Source organism: Manacus candei, unplaced genomic scaffold (assembly GCF_025592945.1).
Source record: "Manacus candei isolate 608988 ecotype Guabito, Panama unplaced genomic scaffold, ASM2559294v1 h1tg000011l, whole genome shotgun sequence".
In the NCBI taxonomy this organism is placed as follows: Eukaryota; Metazoa; Chordata; class Aves; order Passeriformes; family Pipridae; genus Manacus; species Manacus candei.
The window spans coordinates 24,454,767-24,481,325 of NW_026138059.1; the positions used below are offsets into that span (position 1 = coordinate 24,454,767).

Below are 26,559 nucleotides of genomic sequence, written 5' to 3' on the forward strand. Positions count from 1 at the left end.
CACCAGCATCCTGCTAAGAGCCTCCGTAGCGATCCCTCACTGCGGGAAGAAGTGACTTCCCCTCGTCGCTTCTAGGTGACCACATCCCCAGTTGCCTAGTGGGGCTGTGCCAGCCTTCAGTATGAAATGTCTTTTTAACCAGGTGCTTTAAGTCCATCTGAGTTAAAGCAAAATCCAATGGATTTATTTACAGCATCCAAAATAGACACCACTGTAACAAAGGGGTTTAAGGCACAACAAAGAAGCCTATGCTCAACCTGCTTATAAGGAAAATTATGAAAGGTTCTTTTTACTCCATATCCTACTCATTTGCTGTGGGCACTCTCCTGACGTGTCAGCGACACTGTTTCTCTGTGTACCATGTGTCACAGACTGCACTTGTTAGAGAAAAACCTCTCCTCCACACCAATGTCTACAAGTACTGTCCTTTCCAGGGGCTCTGAGTAGATTTAATTTTTCCTCTTGAAATTTTCTTTCTTTCTATCTGAAACTTACTTCCTTCTAACTTACTCAGCAGATGATCTTGACACTTCTCCAGTTAAATTAAGAAAGTCTCACTTCTATGGAGATGCAAATGTCACTTTGTCAGAGCAGCTGTCATCCCCTGTGCTTTACTAGCCAAGAAGCACCTTCTTGACTGAGTGCCACTTTACCTGCTGAACCTCTCCTTCCCTGCTATGATGAGTCAATTGCTTTTAATACAAAGGTGTCTCCAGGCACTGAAGTTTGTATTTAAAATCTGCTAGAACATTCATAAACACCCCTGGCACAAACATCCAATGCAACAAGTGAACACAGTCATTATCATCTCTTGAATGAGATGGTAATGCTGGGCTTAAGGCAACTGAAGGAGACAGAGAGAAAAAGCTTTCTTCCAAACATGCCATGAAAATATCACAAAGCATTGACAACAGAACAGCCTTTGGCACCTGTAACAGATACTTTCCTGGAAAATGTCATATTTTCAATACACATTAACTCTCTGTGGAACAAGAGGCAAATATAAATAGCAGTCGAAGGGAAAAGTCCAAGCTATTTTGCATGTACTTTTGAATAAGGGTCAATTTTATTTCAAGCTCCTGGGATGACCTTTAAGGTTTTCTTTAAGGCTTTCTATATGTTTTGGGACAGGGTGACAAGGAAATGACAGGGGAGCTGACAGCTCTATTAACTGCAGGAAAAGGATGGGCGAGAGCTGGGTGTTGAATCACCTCTGGATAACAAGCTGGATTTCAGAATGCAGCCCCAATTCTTGCAGGACAAATCACGATGTGACGGGTTAGTGGTAGATGAAGCAACAGAACCTGAGGACTTCTTTTATATTCAGGGCCTTTGCTAACATACCTACTATATATAGTGCAAAGAAGGCAGGAAAAGTCCTGCACAAGAGGTCCAGGCTCAGCAAAAAGCAGATTTCAGTAACCTGCAAAAGGCTTCCTGGACAAGTCTTTGAGTAAGATGCTGTGTGTGTAATCATGCCAGTGTTTTACCCTGGCAGCACTCCATCCTAACAAATCTACTGGTTCGGTTGCTTATTCCTTACCTTTCCCTTCCCATTTGCACCACAGCTCAGGGGTCTGGAGTTAGTGGCTGTAGGGGTGCAGGGAGGGCTGTTGTCACAGTTTCCACTCCAGAATCTTTCTGTTGCCTCATTACAAATCAAGAAAGGCAAGACAGGATTCCCAGGGAGAACCCAAGCTGTGTTCCTACACACTACCATGCTGCAGGGATGGGGGCAACTCCAAGGGCATTAGCGTGTGACAATCAAACACATTTATGTCACAGAGTCCAAGTCAAGGTTAGTGTTTGCCCACAGCCAGGAAGCTCTCTCTTGGGGAATTACTGGTATTCAGTGCATTCAAACAAACTTTGGTTTTCCCCCAATTAAAATATATCCACTTGAATCATAACAAGCTATCCAGACATGAGCTGTTGGTAAGCTAGGCTTGACTAAAACATTGGCAGTTGTTCTTTTTTGTTTCTTCTTTCTTGGTTAGCTGTTGTAGAAATGTGCTTCTTCCAAGCTCTTCCAGAGAAATGCTTAACTGGAGAAATTTCTTCCCTTTTGTTGGCCTTTGAAAAAGAATTGTAAATAAGGATGGAAAAGAAAAACAAAATTTATAGAGAACACAAAACCCCAAAACATCAATATTTTTGTTTCTGTTCTGAGGTGGTATTGAAAACGCAATTTACTGGGGGACAAAAAACCCCGAAAAATAGCCGAGACAATTAACATATTCTGAGAGATATTTAGGCTACTGTTTTTGTGGAAAAACAGGGATTTTTTTGTGTGGAATGGTTTTAAACCTCTTTTATTAGGTCTTTAATACATTGCAAAAGTCAAGAAGGGACCAGAAAAAGGCTTTCTATTATGTGGAAGCATAGAGACAGACACACAATAGGCATGGGGACAATATTCTTTGCCATATTCCTTACTCAGATCCTTGTCAGTGCTGCAAGAGAGCGAAAATCCTTGTAGGATTTTTCACATTCTTTAATGTAATATCTCTCAGCAGCTGTTCTCTCCCTGCTTAACACAATTCCCAACACATTGAATAATAATAAAAAAAGTTATTTCCATTGTTTATCTTGTAACTTTAGTCCAAAAGACACAGAGTCCTCCATTTGTGAAAGGGTGAAAATAAATTTAATGGGGAAGCAGGAGGTGCTACCAGTTACCTTTCAACTGTTTTCTTATTGGACATACTAAATATACTTCTCAAACTTACTTTCAGTTGAAATTACTGTATCTCTGCTGAGAAAGACTGAAAAAATTGCATGTCAATCTGAGAAGAGCAAATACAGAAAGTGTTCCATGGGACTAGAGAGTGACAAGAAATTCAGGAACTGCAAGACATTAATGAGATGTATTGATTTAATTAGCCAGCGTAACATCATTTATCATGCTAACCACAAGAGATGTGCCCATAACAGCCAGTGCTTGAAGGTCACACTCACATGGAACGCATCTAGTACGCCACACAAATGTCCAGCTGTAAAGATCTGTTTTACTTAGGCTTGGAAAGAAGTCATTGAAAGACCATTCTGAAAAGCCTCCACAGGAATAACACAATGCTATATGCTGTAATCATGTCCATTCAATACCTTAATAATCTGGAGTTTCTGGATTCCCAATGTTTAGTGGATTTAAATGTGGGAGGTAAACAATAAGGGCTAACTTGAAGAGTGCTAACTATAATATAGTCAGAATCAGGTCATTTTATTGTTTTATAACAGCCTGTCAGTCTTTTCTCTCTGCCTGTTCATTATTCAGGAAAGAACTTAAATAATGATGAGGCTCTGAAAGAATTCTCAGTAGCAAAAAGCTTCAAAAGGGCTCATTTATGGTTTCAGCTACATAGGGGTAAGACTCAAGTACCCTGATGAAGTGAAAAGAGTTCCCGGGGACACATGCCAGCGTAAATGAGAGTTTAATTTGGCCCCAAATTAGAAACCATTTGTCAGCTGAGGGTTCAGATATCCAACAGCATTCCGTGCTGCCCCTCTGACACTGGATAGTTTTCTAATTGGAACTTCCTTGCCTTAGTGTGAAATTATTAAAATGTTTTAAAATTAAGTTTTTAATGTCATTTTGCAAGTGTTCATGTTTGCTTCAGTTTTTAAGCAGTGTGTGGATCCATTACTGTTCCCTAAACATGTATTTCTTTAATTTAAACTATTTTTAAAAAGGCATAATAGAATCCATGTTTATTAATTTCTTCATCCACCTTCCCACCAGGAAGAATTAGAAAGGCACCTCTCAGGAGCACATACGTTCCTGTTCCATACCTTCTACATGCTGGCCTGGAAGCTCAGCTTTACAAAGCACATGAACCTTTGACCAGGGGAATTTCAGATAAACTGCAACAACTGAAAACTTTGCAAAGCAAAAGCCCTCCTGCATTCCAGGAGGTGAGAAAGTGTTCAACACTAACACCTACACAAGTGACGATCACCAGGAGGTTGGACTCATTTGCAGTGACTTCTGCTCAAGGACCTTTTGGATGCCTGAGTTGAACAAGGATGTTGCAAATTAGAAACTGCTCACAACTTTGTCAGTGAGTCTGTTTCTGCTGTATTTAAACTGCCTTTGCAGTGGTTGCACGGGAGAGCCAGTCTAAAGGATTTTTCCTGTTACAGAGAGAATGGGGTACTATGTTATTCTGGCTCTGTTATATGCAGAATATGGAGAGCTGAAGTCTAGTTCTTCTCCCTTTGGTCCCTTCTTGCTACCTTTTAAAGTTCCATTCAGGGTAATTTAAAACTTTTTTTTTTTTAAGTTAGTGCAGTACTAAATGACCATTTCTAGCACAAAATGGCCAAAGTAATTGCCCAGGGAAGTTGGTGTGACTTTCAGAGGTTAGAGGGCTACATTCTTACTGACAAAAGAGATACGGGTTACACAGACATCAGATTATTTGCATGGTGCCTTAACAGCATGAAAGGAAAAGGCCTGGATGGTAGGGTTTTAGTGAGAATGCAGCCAGTCATCATGGCTCACTGGAAGAGTTCGTCTTCTAGCTTTCTAGCCTGTTTCATGTAATATTTGCCTTACTCTTCAGGTGCTGTTTCTCTTGCTGGATATTCAAGTAGCAAAGGAACATCAGCAAATACATGAAATTTTTTCTGATATCATCTTATGAGGGACAGGACATTTCTGTGTGTGCACCTCTGTTAAACCTTCCTATATTACATACCCTTCCTAATGACCTGTAGGATGTTCAGCCCAACTAATACAATGAAACTCAGATTATACAGAAATAGCACATACTTGAGAAGTCACCTCCTATGCTTCAGTCAGTGGCAACAAGGACAGACAGCATCCCTCCTAGGTCTTAGCAGCTGTCTGTAAAAGAAGGGACACCCCAGACAATTTATCTGAGCATCTGAAGTGCAGATTTTCTACTTTGGAAAAGGGGTCTCCTAGAATACCTTGCAAAGACATGATTGTTCCCCCTTTTGCAATGCAAATGTTAGATCTGGGTGTTAGACTGAAGTTACATCCTTAAGGCTAATCTTTGCTCCTTTGTATGAGGCAGGAAATTCCAAATCTGTGATCAAAGTAACACACATAGTTCATAGCCCATTTAACTTTTTGTTTTTCAAACAGATGGATTAGGACAAAACAAGAAGCGCACATTTTAAGAAGACTGGATATTATATCAATGACAAGTCCAAGAGAGTATGAACAAGCTGCTGCAGTTTAATAAAAAGCAGAATTTCCTAGACTCGCATAAACTATTAGCTCATTGACTAAAATAGACCTGCTGTCTCTGTTTGCTGTAGAAGCCCAGCTGCTCTGCTGATCTCAACAAAAGAACAATTGCAGCTACAATAAAAACCCTGGGATCTTGAAAAACATGGGACGATATCAGCTGTTAAACAGGATAGAAATAACACAGCAGTGAAACTAATAAATAAATACCAACAGGTTTAAGGTGTTCTCTTCAGAAACACTGTCCTATGGGTTATAGATCTAAAGATTAGTTTTTAACAGTTCTGACATACAAGGAACCCATGCAAGCACTTACACATCTCCCCTGTGTAAGTGCTTCAGTTCTTGTTCCTGGCTACATAAATCACAGGCAGGGTAAACGCATTACGAGTAAAGAGAAGGAAATAATATGATCTCCTAGCAGAGAGAGCAACAGCTTTTCACTTACGTGCCAAAATGCCACACAACTATTAGTATGGAACAAGATACGACTTCTTTTAGAAACAGTCTATAGCAAATTCACATTTTATCTACTAAATCCTTGGCTTCTTACAGTCTTTTAGCACGTTTCTCCTAATAACATCCCTCTCAAGACTAGACCGTGCTTTTCTGCTTTTCTCCCATTTTGTAAGCACAGAAGAAAGACAAAGCAGGTACAGATGCACAAAAAAAGAACTAAATGTCCAAATCCCAGCGTGCCAGCCACAAAGCCCCAGGATATCCAGTTACACTGGGCAAAAGCCATAGTGCTGAAAGATAGAAAATGTCTCTGTTCTGATATAGTTTGACAGTAAAGAAGAGTTGGCAGAGTCCATATAGATGCTCCTGACATATAACAACTCCCTTAGGATAGTGGATACACATGAAAGTGGGAGACAAACAGATAATACAACATTGACCACGTTGTCCAAATTCGGTGATCACAAATCAGTTTTCTGTTGACAAGACTCATTTTTCACAGCAGCATCTTTGTCTCCAAGCCTTTGCCAAACAGTTCTAACTTCATCAGTGCATTTGGGAATACATTTAACAAAATTGTCTTTTGCAGAAGTGAGATGGTACCAAAGAAATGCAATTTTGAAAAACAACAACACAGAGGGAAGGAGAAAAGCTATCTAGAAAAACTAGTGAAGATGGCCCTCAATTTCCTGATAAAATGCCCCGGTGCACTGTTACTTGCCTATTCTCTTTAGGAATTACAGGAAAATGAAATTACCAGAGATTTGCAATGTGTGCAACACCATTTCATTAGAAGGATAAGAAGTCCAAATTTTCTTATTATCAACAAATTATGTCAATATTAAGACTGATCTAATGTTACCTTTGATCTTGAATTCTTCATGAAATCAGATGCACAAGGTACAGTTACCTGAAGTAGCAAGTCCCCACAGTTTCATTGGAGACTGTGTCTAAACACATGACAATATCAGAATTCCTAATGTTTTCTTCTAAATAATTAAAATCCTTTTCATATACATCATTAAAACCTTAAACCCCTGCTTAGATTATGTGACAAAAAACTTCATGGCAGAAAATACCAAATATAAATTTACATGTGTCCTTTTGTGCATTACTGTATCATCTTTGATTAGAGGATTACATTAAATTAATAACTAACAATAGCTTGGATTACCTTCTGCAGCTGTACATGTCATTCCTGTGCATTTGTTGTGCATGCATCAGGGTAATAAAGACCATGGTATACATAAATCACATTGCTAATCAGACAAAGATTACTGCAGACACTCTGCTCATTCATCCATCCTTCCCTAAAGTCAGGCCACTACCATTAGCAAGCTTATGTTTGAACATTGCTAAATTGACATGAACTGTTACTTGAAATGGACTTAAGCAAGACAAAACATTTCTAGTTGTTGGTGGTAGGCAGAGGAATGCAGAACGTCATGGTGACAGACCAACCCGCCTTTGGCTGATCAGTGTAGCCTGCACTTTAGAAAGACTGCTAGTGACAGGGCAAAAATTGTGCAGTGTATATTCAATGTTTTTAAACACAACTTAACGACAAAAAAATTCCTTCCAACTAGACTTTAATAAAATACGTCAGTGACCTAGCACCTGCTGTCTGTGCTGCTGTCTCATAGAGCTTTGAATCAAATCCACGATCCCAAAGCAATTTCTTCAAGATACCTGAAAATCTGGGCTCAGGATAGCTATACACTTCCCACAAGAGAAAAACTTTTCACAGTGGCCCCTTCACTTATGGAGGGACCTCACATGGAAACTCTGGACCATGGCAAACCCAAACACCTTCCCCTCCCAGGCACGCTTCTGTCACTTGCCTCTTCTGACAGTGTCACCAAGAAGGTCGTACATTTAAAACAAGCAGGCAACCACACCATGCTCATCCCCACAAGATCAAGACAACAGGCATTTTGCACTTCCTTTCTGCAGAGAGAAAGGGTAGGTCACACTTGAGAGGTGCTACCTGTGTTACAGAATGCACAAAGCTGCTCCAACACTACAGTGATGACAAACTCCCACCACGCAGAATGACGGATCTGGAGAGTTCGTAGTTAAAAAAAACTTATATAGGGTATAGTGCATTATTATTAGCCTGGGATATAAATAACATTACATATGGAAAAACCAAAGCACAGATCTGTCAGAGGTCTGTCAGACATCTCCTTGAAAGTTCGCACACTCAGGCAGGAAAAGTTTGAATCGCCCAGGTCCTGTCTATAGTCACATAGCTACTAGCTGTAGTATGAAGTATCCAAGCTCAGAGGAGCAACACTTTCCATTAACAATACTGGAATTTGACCAGTGTCTTGCTCCAACTACTATAATTTGATTCCAATCTAGCATGAGGTTTTGTTTGGTATTCATGACAGAAGGGATAGAGTATAACACTGTGTTTTTACAGGAGCATTTGGTCACTAGAATCACATTCTTTTGTAGCAAATATTAAAATTAACAAACCACTCCAGAATTCAGTAGGGACAAAAAAAAAATCAAATGGACCAGCAACAGAGTATTAAATAAGAACGAGATAATCTGCAATTTTTGCCTAATAGTTGAAGTATATAATATATCAACACCTGTTTACTACAGACCAGGGGGAACTCCATTCACTAGAGCATTTTTCTTATGTGTATGGTCAGGAAAATGTATGGCCCAGTGAGTGTCAATAACAGCTGAAGGGGTAAATCTGCTTGGTAGATCAGGACTAGCACAGGGTTCAATGATGGCATTGAGATCCTGACTCCTGCTGAGGTCTGAAATGAACTCCCAAGGTTCAAATTCTCAATGGAAACCAGACAGAGAAGTAACCAACTTCAGGGAATAGTAGTTTGCCTATAAGCTGATCTTAATAAACATTTTCACTAGTGACCATAGCACAGTGACATGGTCCACTAGAAATGTTTTAAGAACATTTACTGATGTGACAGTCAGAAGCATCATAAAGATGAGGATCAAGAAAACTAAGAAAAGGATCAAACACACAAAGCATGAGGTCATGCACTTATGAAATAATCAGATTTTTCTGCCAGAGAATAATGGCATTCTTTGGGTCTCTACAGTTGAAAATGGAAGAAGAGTTGGAATGTTTGCTATGAACCACCAGTGTGCTGCAAACTTGAAAAAAAATAGAAGTGCTAACTAATGCATGAAATGAGGTGTTACCAAAAGTAACAAACAAGTATTATGTCTCTTTGCTAAGATGCACACTCTGCACACAATTTGCTCACTCCTGCACAAATGGGCGCAGACAGAGAATTTGCTAGAATGCTAAGCCTATCTTTGGGAAAGAAACCATTAATAAAATTAACCCTGAGGAGATAGGATTGTTCCCAAAGTGTAGAATAAGGTTTAAGAACTCAGGAAGAAAGCTACCTGTATTGAAGAATGCTGTTGGCACAACAACAAATGGGTGGAAATTAGCCAGGGATACACTTACCCCAGAAATCAAAAGATTCCTATCAGAACAGTGAGACTCGGGGTCAGGTTTCCAGTAAGGATAGCAGGACAGGCATCCCCCCTCCCACCTCCTTAAAGTGATTAAATTTAGGGTGGATCGGGATATGAAAGTACTCATATGAGAGAAAACCATGTGGAAGAGCACTAGCTGTAACAGGAGATTTTGTCTAAGGAATGGAAAAGTCTTACAGGTTCTGAAATCCAGCTCTTTCAAAAATGCTTTAAAATTATGTTCTATGATCAAAATAAAAATGTTAAATACTGATACTGTAACACCTGCTTAGTAGAATAAGAGACAAAAATCCAGGCTAAAATGTGAAATGATAAACTACAAAGAAAATAGCCCATGTGAGGTCTTTTTTACTTACTAGTCTTCTGGTAACTATAACAACAAATTGCAACTCATTTCTACTTCAAACAAAAATTTTCTAAATTTGGCGAAAGCTAATATACTCTTGTGTAAATGGTTGCTCTTGCTAAGCAAGTGTCAAAATCTGGAAGAGGAGGAAGGCACAGATTGTAACACATACATTAATAAATCCACAGGTAAGTAGATATATTTGCAAACTAAATCAGCACTGCTGTATGACAAGATGTTCTTTTGAGTTAATGTTATCATTGAAAAAAACCCCAACAGGCCAAAAAACATTTTCATTCACAAATAATGATGCCAATTCCAAAATCTCCAGCTTATCAAGATGTTTTTTATATGCCTGTTGCAATCTAAAAAGCACTTTAAAGGACAGAAAAAATGTTTCCTTCAGATGCACTGTTAATGTATTTTCCCTCTAAGCATCTTACAGAGCCCTCTGCTGCGCTATGTTCCCTGTCCTCTATGGGGCTCACTCATGCCTTGTTTACTTACCTACCTGGAGAACTGCCTGAGCTGCTGGAGCTGTGCTTGCTGGATCGGAACAGACACTGCTCTTTGTACTCTTGAGATAAGAGGCTGCAACAGTCGAGATATTTTTGTGCACCTCAACCACAAAATATGATCTTAATAATTACTGTGAATCAACTAAAACGGCAACATGTATCTTCTTCCCAATAGCCACAAATTTAAAAGGCACTCTTAATTCAGTGCATTTTCATCTTGCTTCACGTGTTTGAAAACATTTATTCCAACAAAGTCACAAAACCTCTTTACAGCAACAAAGCACAAGCTGTAAATTGTCCATACCTCCATTTTCTTTCAAAGCTCAAACAAAGGACTGTGCTTGCCCTTTTCATATTATGTCCACACAAATCAAAGTCTAGTAAAGGACAAGTCAAGTAATCTGAGCAAACAGCCTACACTAACTATACAATTGGATTATTGCATGTCATGCTTCCCATTAGTCACAGACAGAAACTAGAAACTTCTGACATAGTTGACAAAGAAGTTGAGAGCAGAGCCGTTGCATCATGGATATACTCAGTAAGCCTATTAATCTAGGACTACATCATGCAGATCTGACAGAGCACGGAATTTCTTTCTCCCCTCTTGCTTTACAGACAATGTCTCTCTTCATTTTCACTTCTGAGCTCTGCTGAGCCTTCACATTAGGATGGCACAATGACGGCAACTGACTCCACATCTGTCCAGATGTAGTCTCAGGCCTTTCTCAGACCAGCCCTCTTTCTATATGTGTGCCAACTGAATTCTGTATTCTGGAGTGGGGCTGACAGGAGAAGACAAGAGACTTCATCTCCCTCCTATTACACTGAACATCGTTGGCTGATGTAAACTGGCAATGGCTCCATTAAAGTTGGGACAGCTACATCAGCTTTATTGCACTTGATGGTCTGCCCTTCATCTGTGTAACTCAATTTATGGCCACACAGGGACTTTTTTCCCAGTTGCACTGCTGAACAAATGACCTTGTCACTGACAGGAGAGTCATGACCTTTATGATACAGTCATAGTTCTAAAGGAGGGGAAACACACACAGGTGAAAGATGGCCAACCCACTGTGATTGCAATTACCTGGTGTCAGTAATGAAGGTGTAAAGAAGGTATAAAGGCTGTTTCACAAGCCCCTGGTGGAGCTGCCAGTGACACAAACATGTTGCCCATCTGCAATTCTGCTATCCTGCCTGCACTACAGAAAACTTAGTTTTGCAAAAGAAGATAAATACTAAAATGCTTTGCAATCTTGAGGAAGTGATTGAAAGTACATAAGATATGCTAATGTTTTATATTTTGAAATAAACAGTTTTCTACTGTTTACACTGATAAATTGATACACATTTATATAATCACTGAATATAAGTGGGTAGAAGAAGTATCTATCACTAAAAACACAGAATACAGACCTATATAATCCATGTGTAAGATGATCAGAAGGGAATGGAGCATGTGGCAGAGAGACCATAGCATTACTGCCATGTTTAAGAGAACACAGCTGAACACGCTGAACCACAGTACCATGGGATCTGAACACAGCCATTGCTGTCCACAGTTAGAAAAATGCCCTGCTTTAATCAATCAGGTATTGGAAGACATAAATGTTGCTACTGAGCAATTTGCATGTGAACCTGCAAAATTTCCTGAATCTGTGAATGTCAGCAAATGCTCCATGGTGTCTGCTGTGAGGCGATTCGGCATGCTCTGAATGAATAAACTGAAGCAGTTTCAAAAGACAGAGTTGCTCAATGTTTCTATAATTTGTCCATCTGCAGATTTTGCAGTGCTTCTACAACAGTGATACAACAGGAGCAAGAAAACCCATGGAGGTAAACCAAAAGGAATGAGAGTTATGAGCTAATTCAATACCTCAAACAAGCTATCTGTCATTTATAATGGAGCACAGTTGGCTAGAAGAGAAATGGTAGGACACAAAGTCTAAAATTGTAACCACAAAGTGATGTTCTGGAGGAACAAAAAATAAGGCAGTAAAACAAAAAGAAAATTACTGAAAAGCATTTGCATTAAGCCCAGAATGTTTGAGAGCAGAATCATCCATTGTAAATTTTAATTAAAGTTGCTTCTTAGATATAAAAGTTTCTCTACAAAGAAAAGTAAAATGGAAGTAAACTAGAACTTGCCCCTCAACTCACAGGATAAGACCAGTACAGCTCTCTGATTAACTCATTTGTTATGATTGTTCAGTTTATCCTAACCTACTCTAGCAGGGATTTAAACTAAGCTAGAAAGTCACACTAATTTTGGAATTAAAATAGCCCCACTGGGACTCAATTTGGTATGCCAATTTAACTATCCCAGTTAAATGGTCAAACTTGTTTAAACGAAGCAGCAAGCCCTACACAAATAGAATTGCCCTGTGACCTGTTAATGCCAGAAACAAAATTGTTGTCTGTTGTTGCAAATGGTGAGTACAGCACTGGTCTGACAGGTATGTTTTCGGACCACACCAATAGCCAGCTTTATAATCTGATGGTATATTAGAATTAAAGCCGTCATTTTTAATCTCTTCTTGTGCCATACACTATTTGGTAACTGCACATTATGAAAGGATGCACATCTGTCTCAGTTAATGCAAGTTGGGGACTTCTTGATGTTATTGTTGATTAAATATTATTACTTCAGGACTAACACCATGCTTGGCACTACAGAAAGCAAAAATTAAGACACTTTCTGCAGTGAAGAATGCAGACTGTAACAGACAAAAAATGCCGGAGAGAGAGGGCAAACAATAAGAAGGACCAAATATTTTGTAAGAGCACAGCTTCTAGGCCAGTCCCTATCTTGCTGTATGCTTTTCCATCTGCATGGAGATGGTGTCTGCACACTTCAAAACAAAACAAGCTTTCTGTTATGGATGTATCCAAACATGATATTTAGACTACTAACTCTGGATGCAAAGACAATAACACAGTACCTAATTATGCTTTGTACTTACACTACTTTTCCAAATGCTGCTGTCAACAAGAAAACAGTAAAACTAAATATTACACTCTTCAACAGAGAGAGAAATGGAGGCAAGAGCAGTCATAGACAAAGGTCAAGAAAGAAGCCTTGAGTTGAACTTGACATTTTTTCTGAACCTAAGTCCATTTTTTACGAGCCCATGGTTCACTGCAAAGATAAAAAAGGCCAAGTTTTGCTTTTATAAAGAATTTAGAATGCAAGAAAGTGTCAAATGAAGCTGTCACACCTCTAATCCACTACTGGTTCTGTAGGAAAGGTGACATAATAAATAGGAGGTGGGAAAAAAAAGCACCAATAAATTTGTCTTCAGAAACCAGAGTTCTGAATAATGTTTTTTATATGCCTGTTGCAATCTAAAAAGCACTTCTAAGGACAGGTGCCTGGTACCTGGGAAAGCATAAAACCAGATCTTTTCTGAACATGGCCAAAGAAATCTACTTTCAAATGGAAACACCCCAATTCTATATTATCAATTATCAATTATATAATATCACATGTGGTCTGATATTGTCCCTATAATTTCAATAGTTAAATGTCAATGGATGTCTCAGAGTTAGAATCAAGGAAAGGGAAACATGACACAAAGTGGGTCAATTTACCCTGCCAGTCCTATAGATACAGACAGACAACTGTGACCATTGGGAAACTGGGGCAGAAAAATGCCCCCAAATGGGAGGGCAGCTGGAACAGAGTTTTTTATTCTTTTTCCTTTTGTGATTTCACAATTCTACTTCCAATTGTGGTGCATCAACCCCGGCCAGCAGCTAAGCACCCATCCAGCTGCTCGTGCACCCCTCATTCCTCCATGAGCACGATGGGGCAGAGAACAGGAAGAAAAAAGAAAAAAATCCTGTAGGTTGAAAGACAATTTAATATGTGAAGGAAAGACAAAAAATCCAAACAACCAAACAAAAATGAAACCAAGTGATGCAAAGGCAGTAACTCATCACCTCTCACAAACAGGACGATGCTCAGCTATTCTCTGAGCAACCAACACCTTGGAAGTAACCCCTCTCCTCCCCTTTCTTCCACTATCCCCAGTTTCTCTGCTATGCTTGATGCTGTATGGTACAGAATATCCCTTTGGCCAATTCAGGTCAGCTGTTCCTGCTGTGTCCACTTCTTGCCCACCTTCAGCCTGTTTACTGGGACAGGTGGGCGTAGGGGGGAAATGAGAAAAAGTTCAGCTACAGTCAAAACATTGGTGTGCTACCAGCACTGCTGGAGCCACAAATCCATACTGCAGCACCATACATGCTGCAATGAAGAATGTTAACTCCACCCCAGGCAGACCCTGCTCACCAATGTATAGGGTAAAAAAGAATAACCAAAAGCTTTAAACATGCATAGAGAGGACAAGCTGACAAGAAATTCCATGTTTTAAGTGCACACACTGGGCTTGGCACTCTCTCAGGATTTCCTTCCTGAGCCTGCTGCGGCACTGATGTTGTAGTAGCATAATGGGAGCCATTAACTCCTAGAGGTGAGACAGACCAGGCTGGATTGGGTTGATTGGTCTTTCATCTCTGGAAGGGCACTGTCCCAAAAAATACTTCCAATGGAATGTCTGCACTCATAATTCTGGAACCATGTATGTTACCAGAGGTCAATTAACTCCTTATGGCCACAATACCAAATGGGGCAGGACATGACAAGAGATTGAACCTCAAAAGCACAAATATTCCCTAACCTAAGATTGCCCCATATATGCAAAACAATAAAAGGGGTCATTTAAAGAGGCTGAAAAAGATTTTAAAGTTGGAGCATTTCGGTGTGATATGAATGACTTCCCTCTGCAAATTGCTCAGTCGTACTCTGGGAAGCTGAAACTGTCACAGAAATTAGGCAAAACAAACAGTAAACTAATTTAGAAAAAATATTTTATTCATAAAATGACTAAACATTGGTTCATGGACAAAATATCTTGGAGCTAGATAACTTAGTCACTGAATACAACATTCAGAATAATTTTGTTCATCCTTTAATACTGAAAACTAAAATAATAACAAAAAATAATATCCAGACTGGGTGCTGGGAGGCCTCAGCTACCTGTCTTTGGATGTGTAAAACCCAGGTGTTCCACGCTTTGTAGGGTCAGTTCTTACATTAGGATCATTTAAAGAGAGTGTAAACTTTCCTTGAAATTCAGAAATTTTTAAACTCATCTAACAAGAATATTCCCTCTAGAATTAATTTCGCCAAAATATTGCTATTTTCCAAAAAGGTAGAATCTTTTTATTGTAAGAGTTAAAACAGGCCAGCCTACATAAACAGGCTCTCTCCTTCTCCTTTTTTTTTTTTCCCCATTTGGATACCTTCTGGTATGTATTTTGAGAACACAAGAATTGTCACACTAGGTCAGATGAACCATTCCAGTAACTGACTGTTTTGCCAAGAGCAGTTGTTTAAGGAAATCTACAGATAAGTGAGGCAGGTATGGAATAAGACACTGGAATGGTCTGGGATATCTGGGATAAGATATTAAAGGATCACCTCCTTCTAACCCAAGAGCAGCCCATCCCAATAAGTAGGAATTGAGGCAAAAATTGCAGGAGACTTCTTTTCTGATCTTTGGCCTACGAACTTGGGCCATCCTGTTTCCCTGCACAAAGGAAGGCAAAACTTGCTGGCAACTAAGAAATAATCCACTCCAAAACCAAAATGGTAACAGCTTCTGTGTCCCATGTAAATATGCTATCACTCCCATGGAAGGCAGCTGAGCATCCACAACAGAGAACAACAGTTTAGAGTAGCTGTATTGACTTTCTACAAGTATCTTTCACCTCCAGCAGTTTCTGCAGAGTCACTCATCACACACTTTTTTGAAGTTGAAGGAATAATTATTCCCAGTAACCAAAACATTGTCAGTTTAAAAAACCTTATATACAGCGTAGGAATACAGAAACTGCCTTCCCTCACAAGCAGAAAGGTAAACCTTAATGTGGAAACAATATAGATGAGAAACATATAAGTTTTACAAAAACTAGAGTTTATGTTTTAAAGTTGGACCTCTAACTTCACCAAAACAGAGAAAATAAAGAACTTACATTAGTATCCATGACATTAAATATTTTAAAATATTTGCTACAGTTGTGAACTTTCCTAAGGACATATACATTGCTACCAAACACTGATAAAGGTGTTCTGGCAATGAAGATATCATAATAGTCATCCCAGCTGGATGTCAGAGGAGTCACAGGTAATTCACTCTTAGAATGACATCTAAGAATGTACTGAATGCAAAAGTGAACTCTGGTTTTGAAACACATTCAGATATGAAGAATACACACCACACACCACGTTCTTTTGGATTGCCAGTGGATTTTTTCTAGAAGTCACACCATTGGAAGTTATCTGTACATATTTCTGCTGAAAATAAATTTGACAATAGTTTTCAACTGTATATGCATTCTTCACATCTTCAAAAAGGCAACCTACAAAAGGAAGTAGAAACAATATTCTGATTAGTCTTTACAGTGCAGGTAAAACAAAGATGTTTCTTTGTATCAACAGAAATTATATATTATAATAATATTTTTACCTAATAACACACTAATGCAATAAGAAAACAGAGGCTATATTTGAGAGCAGTGTTACTTTCCCACGTCTTTTCTACCTAGTAGGTCTCCTAAAAATTCCCAAGCTTTCTTTTTGCTCAAGCACTGCAAGGGTTGCTGAACCAAGTATCAAAACTTTTTTTTTCCCCAAAATAAAAAAGCACAAGGTAGTAATCTCATCTAACTTAAAAGGCTATTTAATAGTATTTTGAAACTAGTTAGATTAAATCTTTGATACATTCCCTGGTCTGTCTGAATACTGTTTGAACAGTGCCGTCACTATAAGTCAAATCCTGATTCCAAAGTCACAATGAAAAGTCCAAAGTCATAAAGAAAAAATGCCTTACATTTTAAAATGACCAGGAACCAAAATCCTACCCTAGGAGAGAAGACAAATACTTGTATACGATCAGAAGATAGCAAATGAGGTACCTTTTCTCTTTAGTGGACTAAGTCAACTGTGTAACAGCTATTTAGAGGGAAGGTGATCTATCAAGTACAAGAGACCTACAGAATTTCTGCTGTCCCAACTCATTCATTCTTTGTCACATCCATGCAGCAGTTTCTCCTGTATGGTTTTGGTTTTGGTTTAGCTTTCTTCAGGACCTGCATGATACTAACGCAGAAATTAAGCTAGCTGACTGGAAACACAATCACACATCCAGATTCTTATCTGCCAAGGAGATTGCTTCACATATTTTTTGCTGATCACAAAGACAGAAAAACGGATGGACAGGTTCCATCACAGAAGGGCACAAAAGAAAAGAAAGAAAGAAAAAAATTCTACCAGGTTACACAACCATCTTCTGAAAATATATAACCTGTTTCTCCTACCCCATGAAAAACAGACCAAAAAAAAATATGTGAGATAAACACTTCCCCTTTGTTCTCTCCAAGACCTTTCAACAGTCACTTAAGTGAAGATTCAAATTACTATCAATTACCACTTTGGATTTTCACAGCTGACCCTCAATCACCACTCTACTCAACACTGTGATTAAAGAATGCATGAAACATGATCAAGCAGAAGGAATTGAATAAAAGCATAAAATATCACTGAGTGGAGTGTTCAGAACAAAGGGCAAAACAGAGTTAAAACATTCATTTTGAATCCTATGCCCAAAGTATGTTTCAGAGAGTGAAAAAAAATAAAGCATTTTTAACATATCTAAAAGGCTTCTCAGAGAATCAGTCGTAAAAAGGCCCGTGTCTAAATAACATGTCCCCAAGGCATAAATGGGACATGAAAATAACAATTCTTGGTTAAGAATAGAAAAAAACCCCATGCAATCTCAATTCCTGAACACTCTTTTGCTACTCCAACACTAACAGCAATAACCTATTAGAAAGCTGCGATGCTACTACATGGAAGGCTTTGTACAGATAACAAAACTGAGATCCCTTAAAGCTTCCCCATTTCCAAATAATTCTTTTCTTCTTCCAAACTGGCACTAAAATTCACTTGCATTTTCATGTCTTAGATTAAATATAAGGAAGAAATTCTTTATTGTGAGAGTGGTGAGACACCGGTACAGGTTGCCCAGAGAAGCTGTGGATGCTCCATCTCTGGAAGTGTTCAGGAGCAGGTTGGATAGGGCTTTGAGCAACCCGATCTAGTGGAAGGTGTCTCTGCCCATGTCAGGGGAGTTGGAACAATTTGATCTTTAAGGTCCCTTCCAACCCAAACCATTCTTATGATTCATGTGGAATACACATTTTCAGAAACGTCTCTAGGCAACGCTGGCCAGCAAACAGCTGGCTGGCCAGGGTGAAAGTCTGCCTGCTTTCCCATGAAAATCTCATCTCACTGACATATTCCCACTGAGTGTTTTCATTCAGCTCCATCAGCATTTCCCAACAGTAAGCTGCAACATCAAAAACATTTCTGTCAGCTCAGCTAAGGGGTGTCGTAAAAGCTAGGGACTACTCATCATGTAGGGAAATTTACCCACCATGCTAAAGACCCCCACCATCAAAGACATAAAATGAAAATCAATATGCTTGCCACCTTTCTTATGATTTAGTTGCTCAGATGAATAGAGGCAGATTCATAATTAATAGCAAATGTAAAATTTTACCTATGTGGAAGAATCATACTTGCTAGGGATGAAATCCTGGCACCAATTAAGTAAAAAACTAAACTTACATTGACTTTAACAAGGTATGAGATTTGTCCTTGCACTACAAGGAAGAAAAAGAAAGACCAAGATAAACAATAACCATTTCAATACACAATATTCAAAATTTTAAGCAGATTTTCTACCCGAAGTTGCAGACACCTTTGCTACACAGCTTTGAGGTACCATTAGAGTGAATATATTTGTTTAACTTGACTACTTGCTATATTTTATAATGCATTAAACATACTTCTTCTCTCCTTTGAGAGGATTATTTGCAACATAATGTTTCCCTAGACTGCCAGGTTCTCTTACTGCCCAATAAATTGAAAAATAACAAAAAGAATCATTTATTACTGTCTGTATTTATATTTACTACTGATGTGAATGAAAAGAGCACATTAGATCACTTCTTCAGTTGACATAGCCAACAACAAAAAAAAGATAATACGTGGAAATCATATGCTGCTTAACAAACCTCTGCAACTCATGAAAATATTTGAGACCAAAATCAACTGAAATCAAACCACTTTCACCTAACCAAAAGTTCAATATGAAGCATATAAAATATTTCTTTATTATACTGTTACTGTAGATGCAGTTGCATCTCTGAACAGCAATAAACTGTATCTTCTTTTACATAATAAATCAATAGGTTGGGAAAGTGGGACTAAGTGGTTTTCCCCCAGTTCTCCATCTTTCAGGATACTTTCAGTGCAAGACAGACAACTACTGACCTCTTCCAGCTCTAGTAGTAATGATTTCAGCGAAGTCTGCAAATCCAGTATTTCACTGCTACTAGTGCACTTTGAAAGAAAAATAATGTGCCAAACAGTTATCTCATCTACAAACTAAGGTTTATCAATAAATTCAGAAACAAAGTCAGTTCTCTAATCAGTTTTTTTATTGACCTTACCTTAGCACATTCTCCCCTTAAAACATTCAGGGTAGCTAGTATTAATCCACTGTTAGGAATGATTTATGCACTCTACGATCCATACTTCTATGATAGGAGATATTGTTTTTTCATTTCCTCTCAATTATTTCTGAAGATTTTAATCTTACTTTATCACAGAGTATCAAGTGCATCTCAGCCCTCTACCCCATTAGTTTTCCACAGAGCCAGAAGCCGCTAAGACCTCTGGATAATGAACAAACATAAACTCCACATTTTCAAGTAGTTTTAGAGATAACAATACAGAGGGAGGACCAGAGCACCAGACATATGAATGATATATCTTACAAAATCATTTCTTCAGTAAACAATAAAGCAGCACTAACTTTGTTAAAATCTCAGAGTCAGGACAAGTTAAAAAATCCATGTTGTGATGTTCAGTTTTAGAAGCTGTGCTCTCTTAGCTTTTCCAGGAAAATCATGGAATCACAGAATGGCTAGGGTTGGAAGAGACCTTAAAGATTATCCAGCTCTGATCCCTCGCTGTCATGGGCAGGGAACCTTCTACTAGACCAAGTTGCTCAAAGCCCCATTCAGCCTGATCTTGAACACTTCCAGGGATGAGGCATCCACAGCTTCCCTGGGCAGTGAATGGGTAAGTGCAAAATGTCTAACTGTTAAGCATACCCCAGAGTACATCAGGGTACATAGGAATGGCACTGAGGATTGAGAAAAGCATCCTGACAGAGAGAGAACTTAAGTAATCAAACTTCTCAACAGGTTGTCCAGATGAGTTGTGCAATCTTCATCTGTCTTTTGCATATTTCAAACTCAAGTGCAAACAGCCTGGGGCATCCGGCTCTGGCTGACTCTGCCTGTGCAGTGTGGCTGGATGGGGCAGTCTCCAGAGTTGTCCTCCAGCCTCAGCCATTCTGAGACTGTGACATTTTTGTATTTATACACAAATGTATAAGTGAAAGAGATAAGTGAAACAACAGTGCTGTGCTGGTGAAAACTCTTTTAATATAAGCTACAAAACCAGAAGCTGGCAATAGTCTTTCCTCAATAGGAAGAAGGTAGCCATGGGGTTATAGGTTTCTGTCTTTGTGAAACCTTCTAATAATGCTTTATTTCATCAAGTGTTGATTTAGACATAAGGAAACACTTTTTTTGGTGAAGGTGGTGAGACATTGGCACAGGTTGCTCAGAGATGGAATGTCCCATCACTGGAAGTGTTCAAGTCAGGTTGGATGGGGCTTTGGGCAACCTGGTCTAGTGAAATATGTCCAAACACAGAGGAGTAAAAGGTGAAAGAAAACAGTTGTAATTTCAGAAAATATTTTAAAAACTACAGAGACCTAATGAACTCAGGAGATAAAAGAAGGTGGTTCCACATGGCAGAAGCTGGTGGAAAGAAATCTCTTCTACCCAAGTGGTAACACTGGGTGAGCAGGCAGAGCAGATGACTGCTGTAAGAGAAGCAGGAGCGTGACAGGAGGTAAAACAATGTACTTTAAAGAAATGCAATCTGCAAATTCAGTGTGTGCCATGTCTTGTGGATCTGATGGCACAGGAAACTCAGCACTAGTAGAAAATTTTCTCAGCTAAGCAAAGTAGTTCAATCATTGAATCAGCTGCAAGAACCAGAAAAGCAGCCAGATTCTTACTTCCACAAAACAGGAAATAACTCATATGCCAAAAGTTGCATTTCCATGTTATAACACAAGCTTTTAAAGTGTTCCTAAGTTTTTATTCTCTTTAAAGGAGACCAAGTGAATGGTGCATAAAAATCCCTGTGTGTGTCTCTTGAAGATAATGCACGTCTCTCCTAAGAGCTAAACAAAAGTATGTAGAAGGTAGAGAATTTCTCTTCAGTTTCAGAGAGGGAATTGTACTTCTGTTTACTCCTGGAATAACTATAAAGGAAAATAGTGGGTTGAAAGTAGTTATGTATGCTTTGGTTTCAGCAGAAGAAAATGAACCTATTAAATCTATGAATGCTTCCTGAAATATGACTGCTCTGGTTTCTCTTTTTTATTGCACAGCAAAGAATAAAACTCCACCACCAGGCTCAAAACTGAAGTTTAAATGTATAAAAGACATTCTACTGTTGTCTTTGAACATAAGATTAATTTTTAAACACTACCACACACCGTTCATAAAGTTACATTGTGTTTTAGAAGAACACAACTTACATGGCTGTCTCAAATCACATCTACTGCAACACACAATCTGTACATAAACAGATATCTGTGCTTTAATCCGGCACATGTGCTAGTGTGAAATCAGGAGTGATGGAATGACTGCAGAGGAAATGTTGATTACACATCAATACGGCTACAGCCTACAATCAACATCAAATGCTGTATCTATTTCCATTCGAGGCTGACAGTAACCAAGCAATGCCATGCCATCCATGTGCATAGGAAGAGAATAACCTGCCCAAAAAGGCACAGACAGCTGTAAGCAGACCTCTGCTCCTAGATCCAGTTGTGCTGGATGACATTACTCTCACAGGCCCATGGTGTCCCTGTGCTACAAGTTACCATTCCTCTCTCCCCACAAAACACCATTTCAAGCTTTCTGCCTAGTGTCTAGTGAAATCAGACTGATACACTAAACTCTGGTCTGCACAAACTGAATTGATTTACCCTGGAAACAAGAAAGGGAGGGCTTGCATTAACAATTCCGCTGGCAGATAACAGGGGAGAGACTAATCTCTGGTGGAAAAGAGAGTGAAAAGCTGAGAATAGTGGTTTTTTCCACATATATAGCTGGATTTGGAAGATAACATATACTCAAAGACTCAGACCAGTCTAATTCACATACAGATTTGTATAGCCACAAAAGCTATGGCTACTGCTAAGTGTTATGGTTTAAGCCTTAATAATTATAGCTAGTACAACTGCTTAGGTCGTTGCAAATTATAGTGCAATCAAGATACCCTGTACATAGAATACCTTGAAAAAAAGAATCAGATATAAACATGTTTGTGTGAATATAACTGATCCTACATATCCCCTATCCCCATATTTAGCAATGCACGATACCATAAGAGGAACAACGTGCATAAACAGACAGAGGTGGCCATAACCCTGCCTCACACATTTCTCACGCCCGTAACATAAAGATAGATCAGCGAATCGGAGGAATTAAAGCATCTGCACCACATGTAGGTTCCAGATCTACAAATATTTGATTTTTGACAAACTCTTCTCAAAGTTTGGTGTTGCCACAGTTGCTCAAAAAGGGATGGAGGAGTTAGAGGAATAAGGTCTTCCCTAAGGTGCAACAGTGCTCCTCCCATTCCTGCACCCCCACCAGAAGCAGACTCTTACCATTACCCTGTGGATTAGCAACTATTGGCAATGGCTGATTATAAACAGCCATATTAAATCTTAGAAGTTCATCTGCCTACCCATACAGTACAGTTCATATATTTATTCTCACCCAACAATCTGGGATCAAGTCTGCTGATACACAAATAACCTGTTCCAGAAATACATTTTGGTACCAGTGTGAATGAATGGACACAAAGCAGATGGCATTAGATGAGCAGAGACGTGAGAGAACATTAACTGCTATATTTACACTTGCTCCCACTGAATCCACAGACCCATAAAAAAGCAGCTGTCTTTTCCAGACTTGAATGTTACCAAGCCATTGCACATTACCCCCAGATCTCTGGGGCTGCTTTGTGAGAAAGCAAAGGCATTTTTAGAGGAAATTGGAGAGGAAGGCAGTGTATTCACTACTTGAAGAATGAACACAGCCAGAGACAGAATCACAGAATTATTAAGGTTGGAAAAGAACTCCAAGATCATTGAATCCATCAATCATCGGACCGTGTAGTATATACTTGCCCTAAGAGAGCCTCCTGGTAGTCTGCAACTCCCTGGCTATATTCCAATGGAAAACTTGTCCTCTGTTATGCTGATGTTTAATTTTTTTTTCTGTACTCTAAGCTCTTGGGATAATAGCTGTACCTTAGGTCACTGGGTGCCTGTTTCCCCTGTGGCACAGAGATCATGTAAGTAGACTTGGCTGCTCTAATATCCCCTCCACAGTCAATCAATGGTAGCCACTTATCATGACATGTCAAAAATAATTGTTTTGGGTTCTCTCGGATAGGGAAAGTTTCCTAAGATGCTTTAAATGCCATGCACTGAGAAGCCTGGTTTTGAGTATGCAACAGAACATGAAAAAGTGTTTTATGTAATTACCCTTCCTTGGCATTTTTGGACTAAGCAAACCAAGGAACCATCAGCCTGTGCTCATAGCAACAGAACTTCATATCACTAGGCTGGTAAGTCTTAAATAGTTTACTATTAAATTAATTGAATTACTACTAATTCAAACAGAAATGTGACTGAAGGCCAATGTCATCCTGGCCTGTATCAGGAATAGTGTGGAAGTGATAGGACTAGGGAAGTGATCATCCTTCTGTACTCAGCACTGGTGAGGCCACACCTCAAGTGCTGTGCCCAGTTCTGGGCTGTCACTACAAGAAAGACTGAGGTGCTGGAACATGTCCAGAAAAGGGTAACAAAGCTGGTGAGGGTTCTGGAGCACATGTGCTACGAGGAGCAGCTGAGGGACCTGGGGGTGTTTAGCCTGGAGAATAGGAGGCTCAGGGGTGACCTCATTGCTCTTTACAACTACCTGAAAGGAAGTTGTAGCCAAGTGGAGGTCGGTCTCTTCTCCCAGGCAACCAGTGAAAGGACAAGAGGACATAGTCTTAAGTTTCACCAGGAGAGGTTTAGGTCGGACATTAGGAGGAATTTCTTCAAAGAAAGGTTGATAAGATTGGAATGGGCTGCCCAGGGAGGTGGTGGAGGCACCCTCCCTGGAGGTATTTAAGGAAAGGCTGGCCATGGCACTTAGTGCCATGGTCTAGTTGACACGGTGGTGTTCGGTCATAGGTTGGACTCAATGATCTCAGAGGTCTATTCCAAGCCAATGAATTCTGTGATTCTGTGAACACAAGTCCCTTGAAAAGGTCATTAAAACAATACTACAATACTTCAGATTGACTGAACATATATATTTGGACAAGCTGAGTTTCAAATATTTAATCAAATAAGAAAGTATACTTCAGTATAAAAGCCTTCATGACTATCACTAGAATGCTTGAATTTCAATGGAAACAGAAACTAAAATGCATCCAGAATATTTTCTCAGCCAAACATAGCAGCATTGTGCTGTACAGGACTATGTGGTGATGGCAATAATGAAATCAACAGAAGCACATGTTGTGGAACTATGTTATCCTGACAAGCAAATACCCTGCAAATTCCACTGAGGAATAAAGGCATGTGGAATGGCAGCTTTGCAATGCAGCCCACTAATGCCTACAGGGCTCAGATTTGGGTGTGGAGGAGAAGACATTTTTTGAAGGACTCTTACCTCACTCACAGAAGGTCAAGGTCATTCTTTAGCATATATATCTGCATGGAATTTCACATCTCAAAGACAAGTTGCTTCAAACAGCTTTAAGGTCTTAGAAGAGATATATTTTTGGTCAGTGCTACACTACCACAGAAGCAGAGGAACACAGGTGGCAACCAAAGTTGGGGAGAACCTGGCTTCAGCAGACCTATCATCTGAAGAGTCAAATTCCCCAGGGAATTTGGGGAAGGCTGGGGAAAGACAAGTCCTCTACCGTACAATGTGAAAAGCATTGTCCACCTGTCAGCTTCCCTATCTTCAACGTGGAAGAAACTGTTTAGAATATCACTCTAATAAATTACTTTATTCTTCTATCCAAGCTGGAGAAAATAATAAATATAACCAAAATGACCAAGCAGGAAGAGAATTAGAGTCCTTTCATTCAATTGCTAGTAAAGCTAATTGCAATCAAAGCAAGGACTTATTCTTTTAAATATGATTTCTCAATCTGGTAATGTCACTTCAGGATTTATGAAATAAACCAGTCTATAAATCAGCACTCATTCTTTCAAGTAATCCTTCCTAAAAGTATTAATTTCTTATAAGAACGAAACTAGATTTGAAATGTGACAGAGATAAATGAGAAAAAGTAAGAGATTCCTCTTAAGACCCAGGTTGTGCATGTGTACTGCAAACTATCTTTTTGCTAACATAACAATTGTGTGCTGAAGCTTGCCAAAGCTTTAGAGGGAAAACCATAAGCAGCTTGCAAAAACAGCAGAATATAAATCTCCGCATGTTTTTATTTTATATGAAGACCACCAATATTTTTAAATTTTAGATCAAGTAGTTCTTTGTGTGAAAAAAAAAGTAAAAGGTTTTTTGGGTTGGTTTTCTTTCAGGATAAGATGGCTATTAATCTTTCATTTCTTTACATCTAGAAGTATCAGAACTTCATGGCTTTATTTTGTTTTCTGCCAAGCCTTCCTCATTAGCCTGTACTATTTTTATTTCCACTGCAGATGTTACTTCTTGTGGTCCCCATCATTATGACAAGCACAGAAAAAGTAGTGTTATTCACCTTTGTTAGTCCTACATACACTTTCTCTCTTGAATGTAAACCATAGTGGGGGATGTAACTTGGTATTAATGTTGCATTGCAATTACTGATACAAAGCAAATCAGGCTACAAATTCCATGGAATTCAGGGTTGTCTTAGTCAACCAGACGATGTTTGGGTTTTACTGTAGTAATTACCAAGCCAAACTTCAAACTAATCAGGCAACTGGAGTAGCACATATGTTCCTGCATCAAGTGGTTCAAGTGGTTTTAAACTGCTATAGAAAAGACATTTCTTTAAGCACATACATGCATGGGCAACTGGGAAATACACAACAAGCTAAAACTAAACAAGGCTCTGAAAGCTGCTGTGTCAATTTACAGCATGCTGGCTGCATTCTAAAGCTAGAGACAAGTAAAGAAATTAATGCTTGGCAGCCCAAATGGAAACATAGGATGCAGTTTCTAAAAACTTCTCAGCCTTGCCGAAAGGTGTGGCACAAGGCTGAATTAGAGAA

At 39.1% G+C, this 26,559-nt stretch overlaps 1 protein-coding gene and 1 long non-coding RNA gene across 4 annotated transcripts in view; one reads left to right on the top strand and one right to left on the bottom strand.

Moving 5' to 3' along the window:
* Positions 1 to 26,559, bottom strand: part of UBE3D (ubiquitin protein ligase E3D) — a 135,643-nt gene that overhangs the window by 36,456 nt on the left and 72,628 nt on the right. Inside the window, exon 9 of one of the 3 annotated variants that reach the window (XM_051777963.1) lies at positions 13,649 to 16,459. The exons of 1 other annotated variant lie outside the window; for it this stretch is intronic. In XM_051777963.1, coding sequence (XP_051633923.1) covers positions 16,447 to 16,459 — 13 coding nt within the window. In that variant the 3' untranslated portion in view covers positions 13,649 to 16,446. Of the gene's footprint in view, positions 1 to 13,648; positions 16,460 to 26,559 lie in introns of those variants that run through there. One more of the 3 variants, XM_051777960.1, reaches the window with a different exon arrangement.
* LOC127466762 (uncharacterized) lies at positions 834 to 5,875 on the top strand. The gene is made up of 3 exons (XR_007902848.1): positions 834 to 1,278; positions 3,740 to 4,058; positions 5,111 to 5,875. It is a non-coding gene; the product is annotated as an uncharacterized LOC127466762 (long non-coding RNA).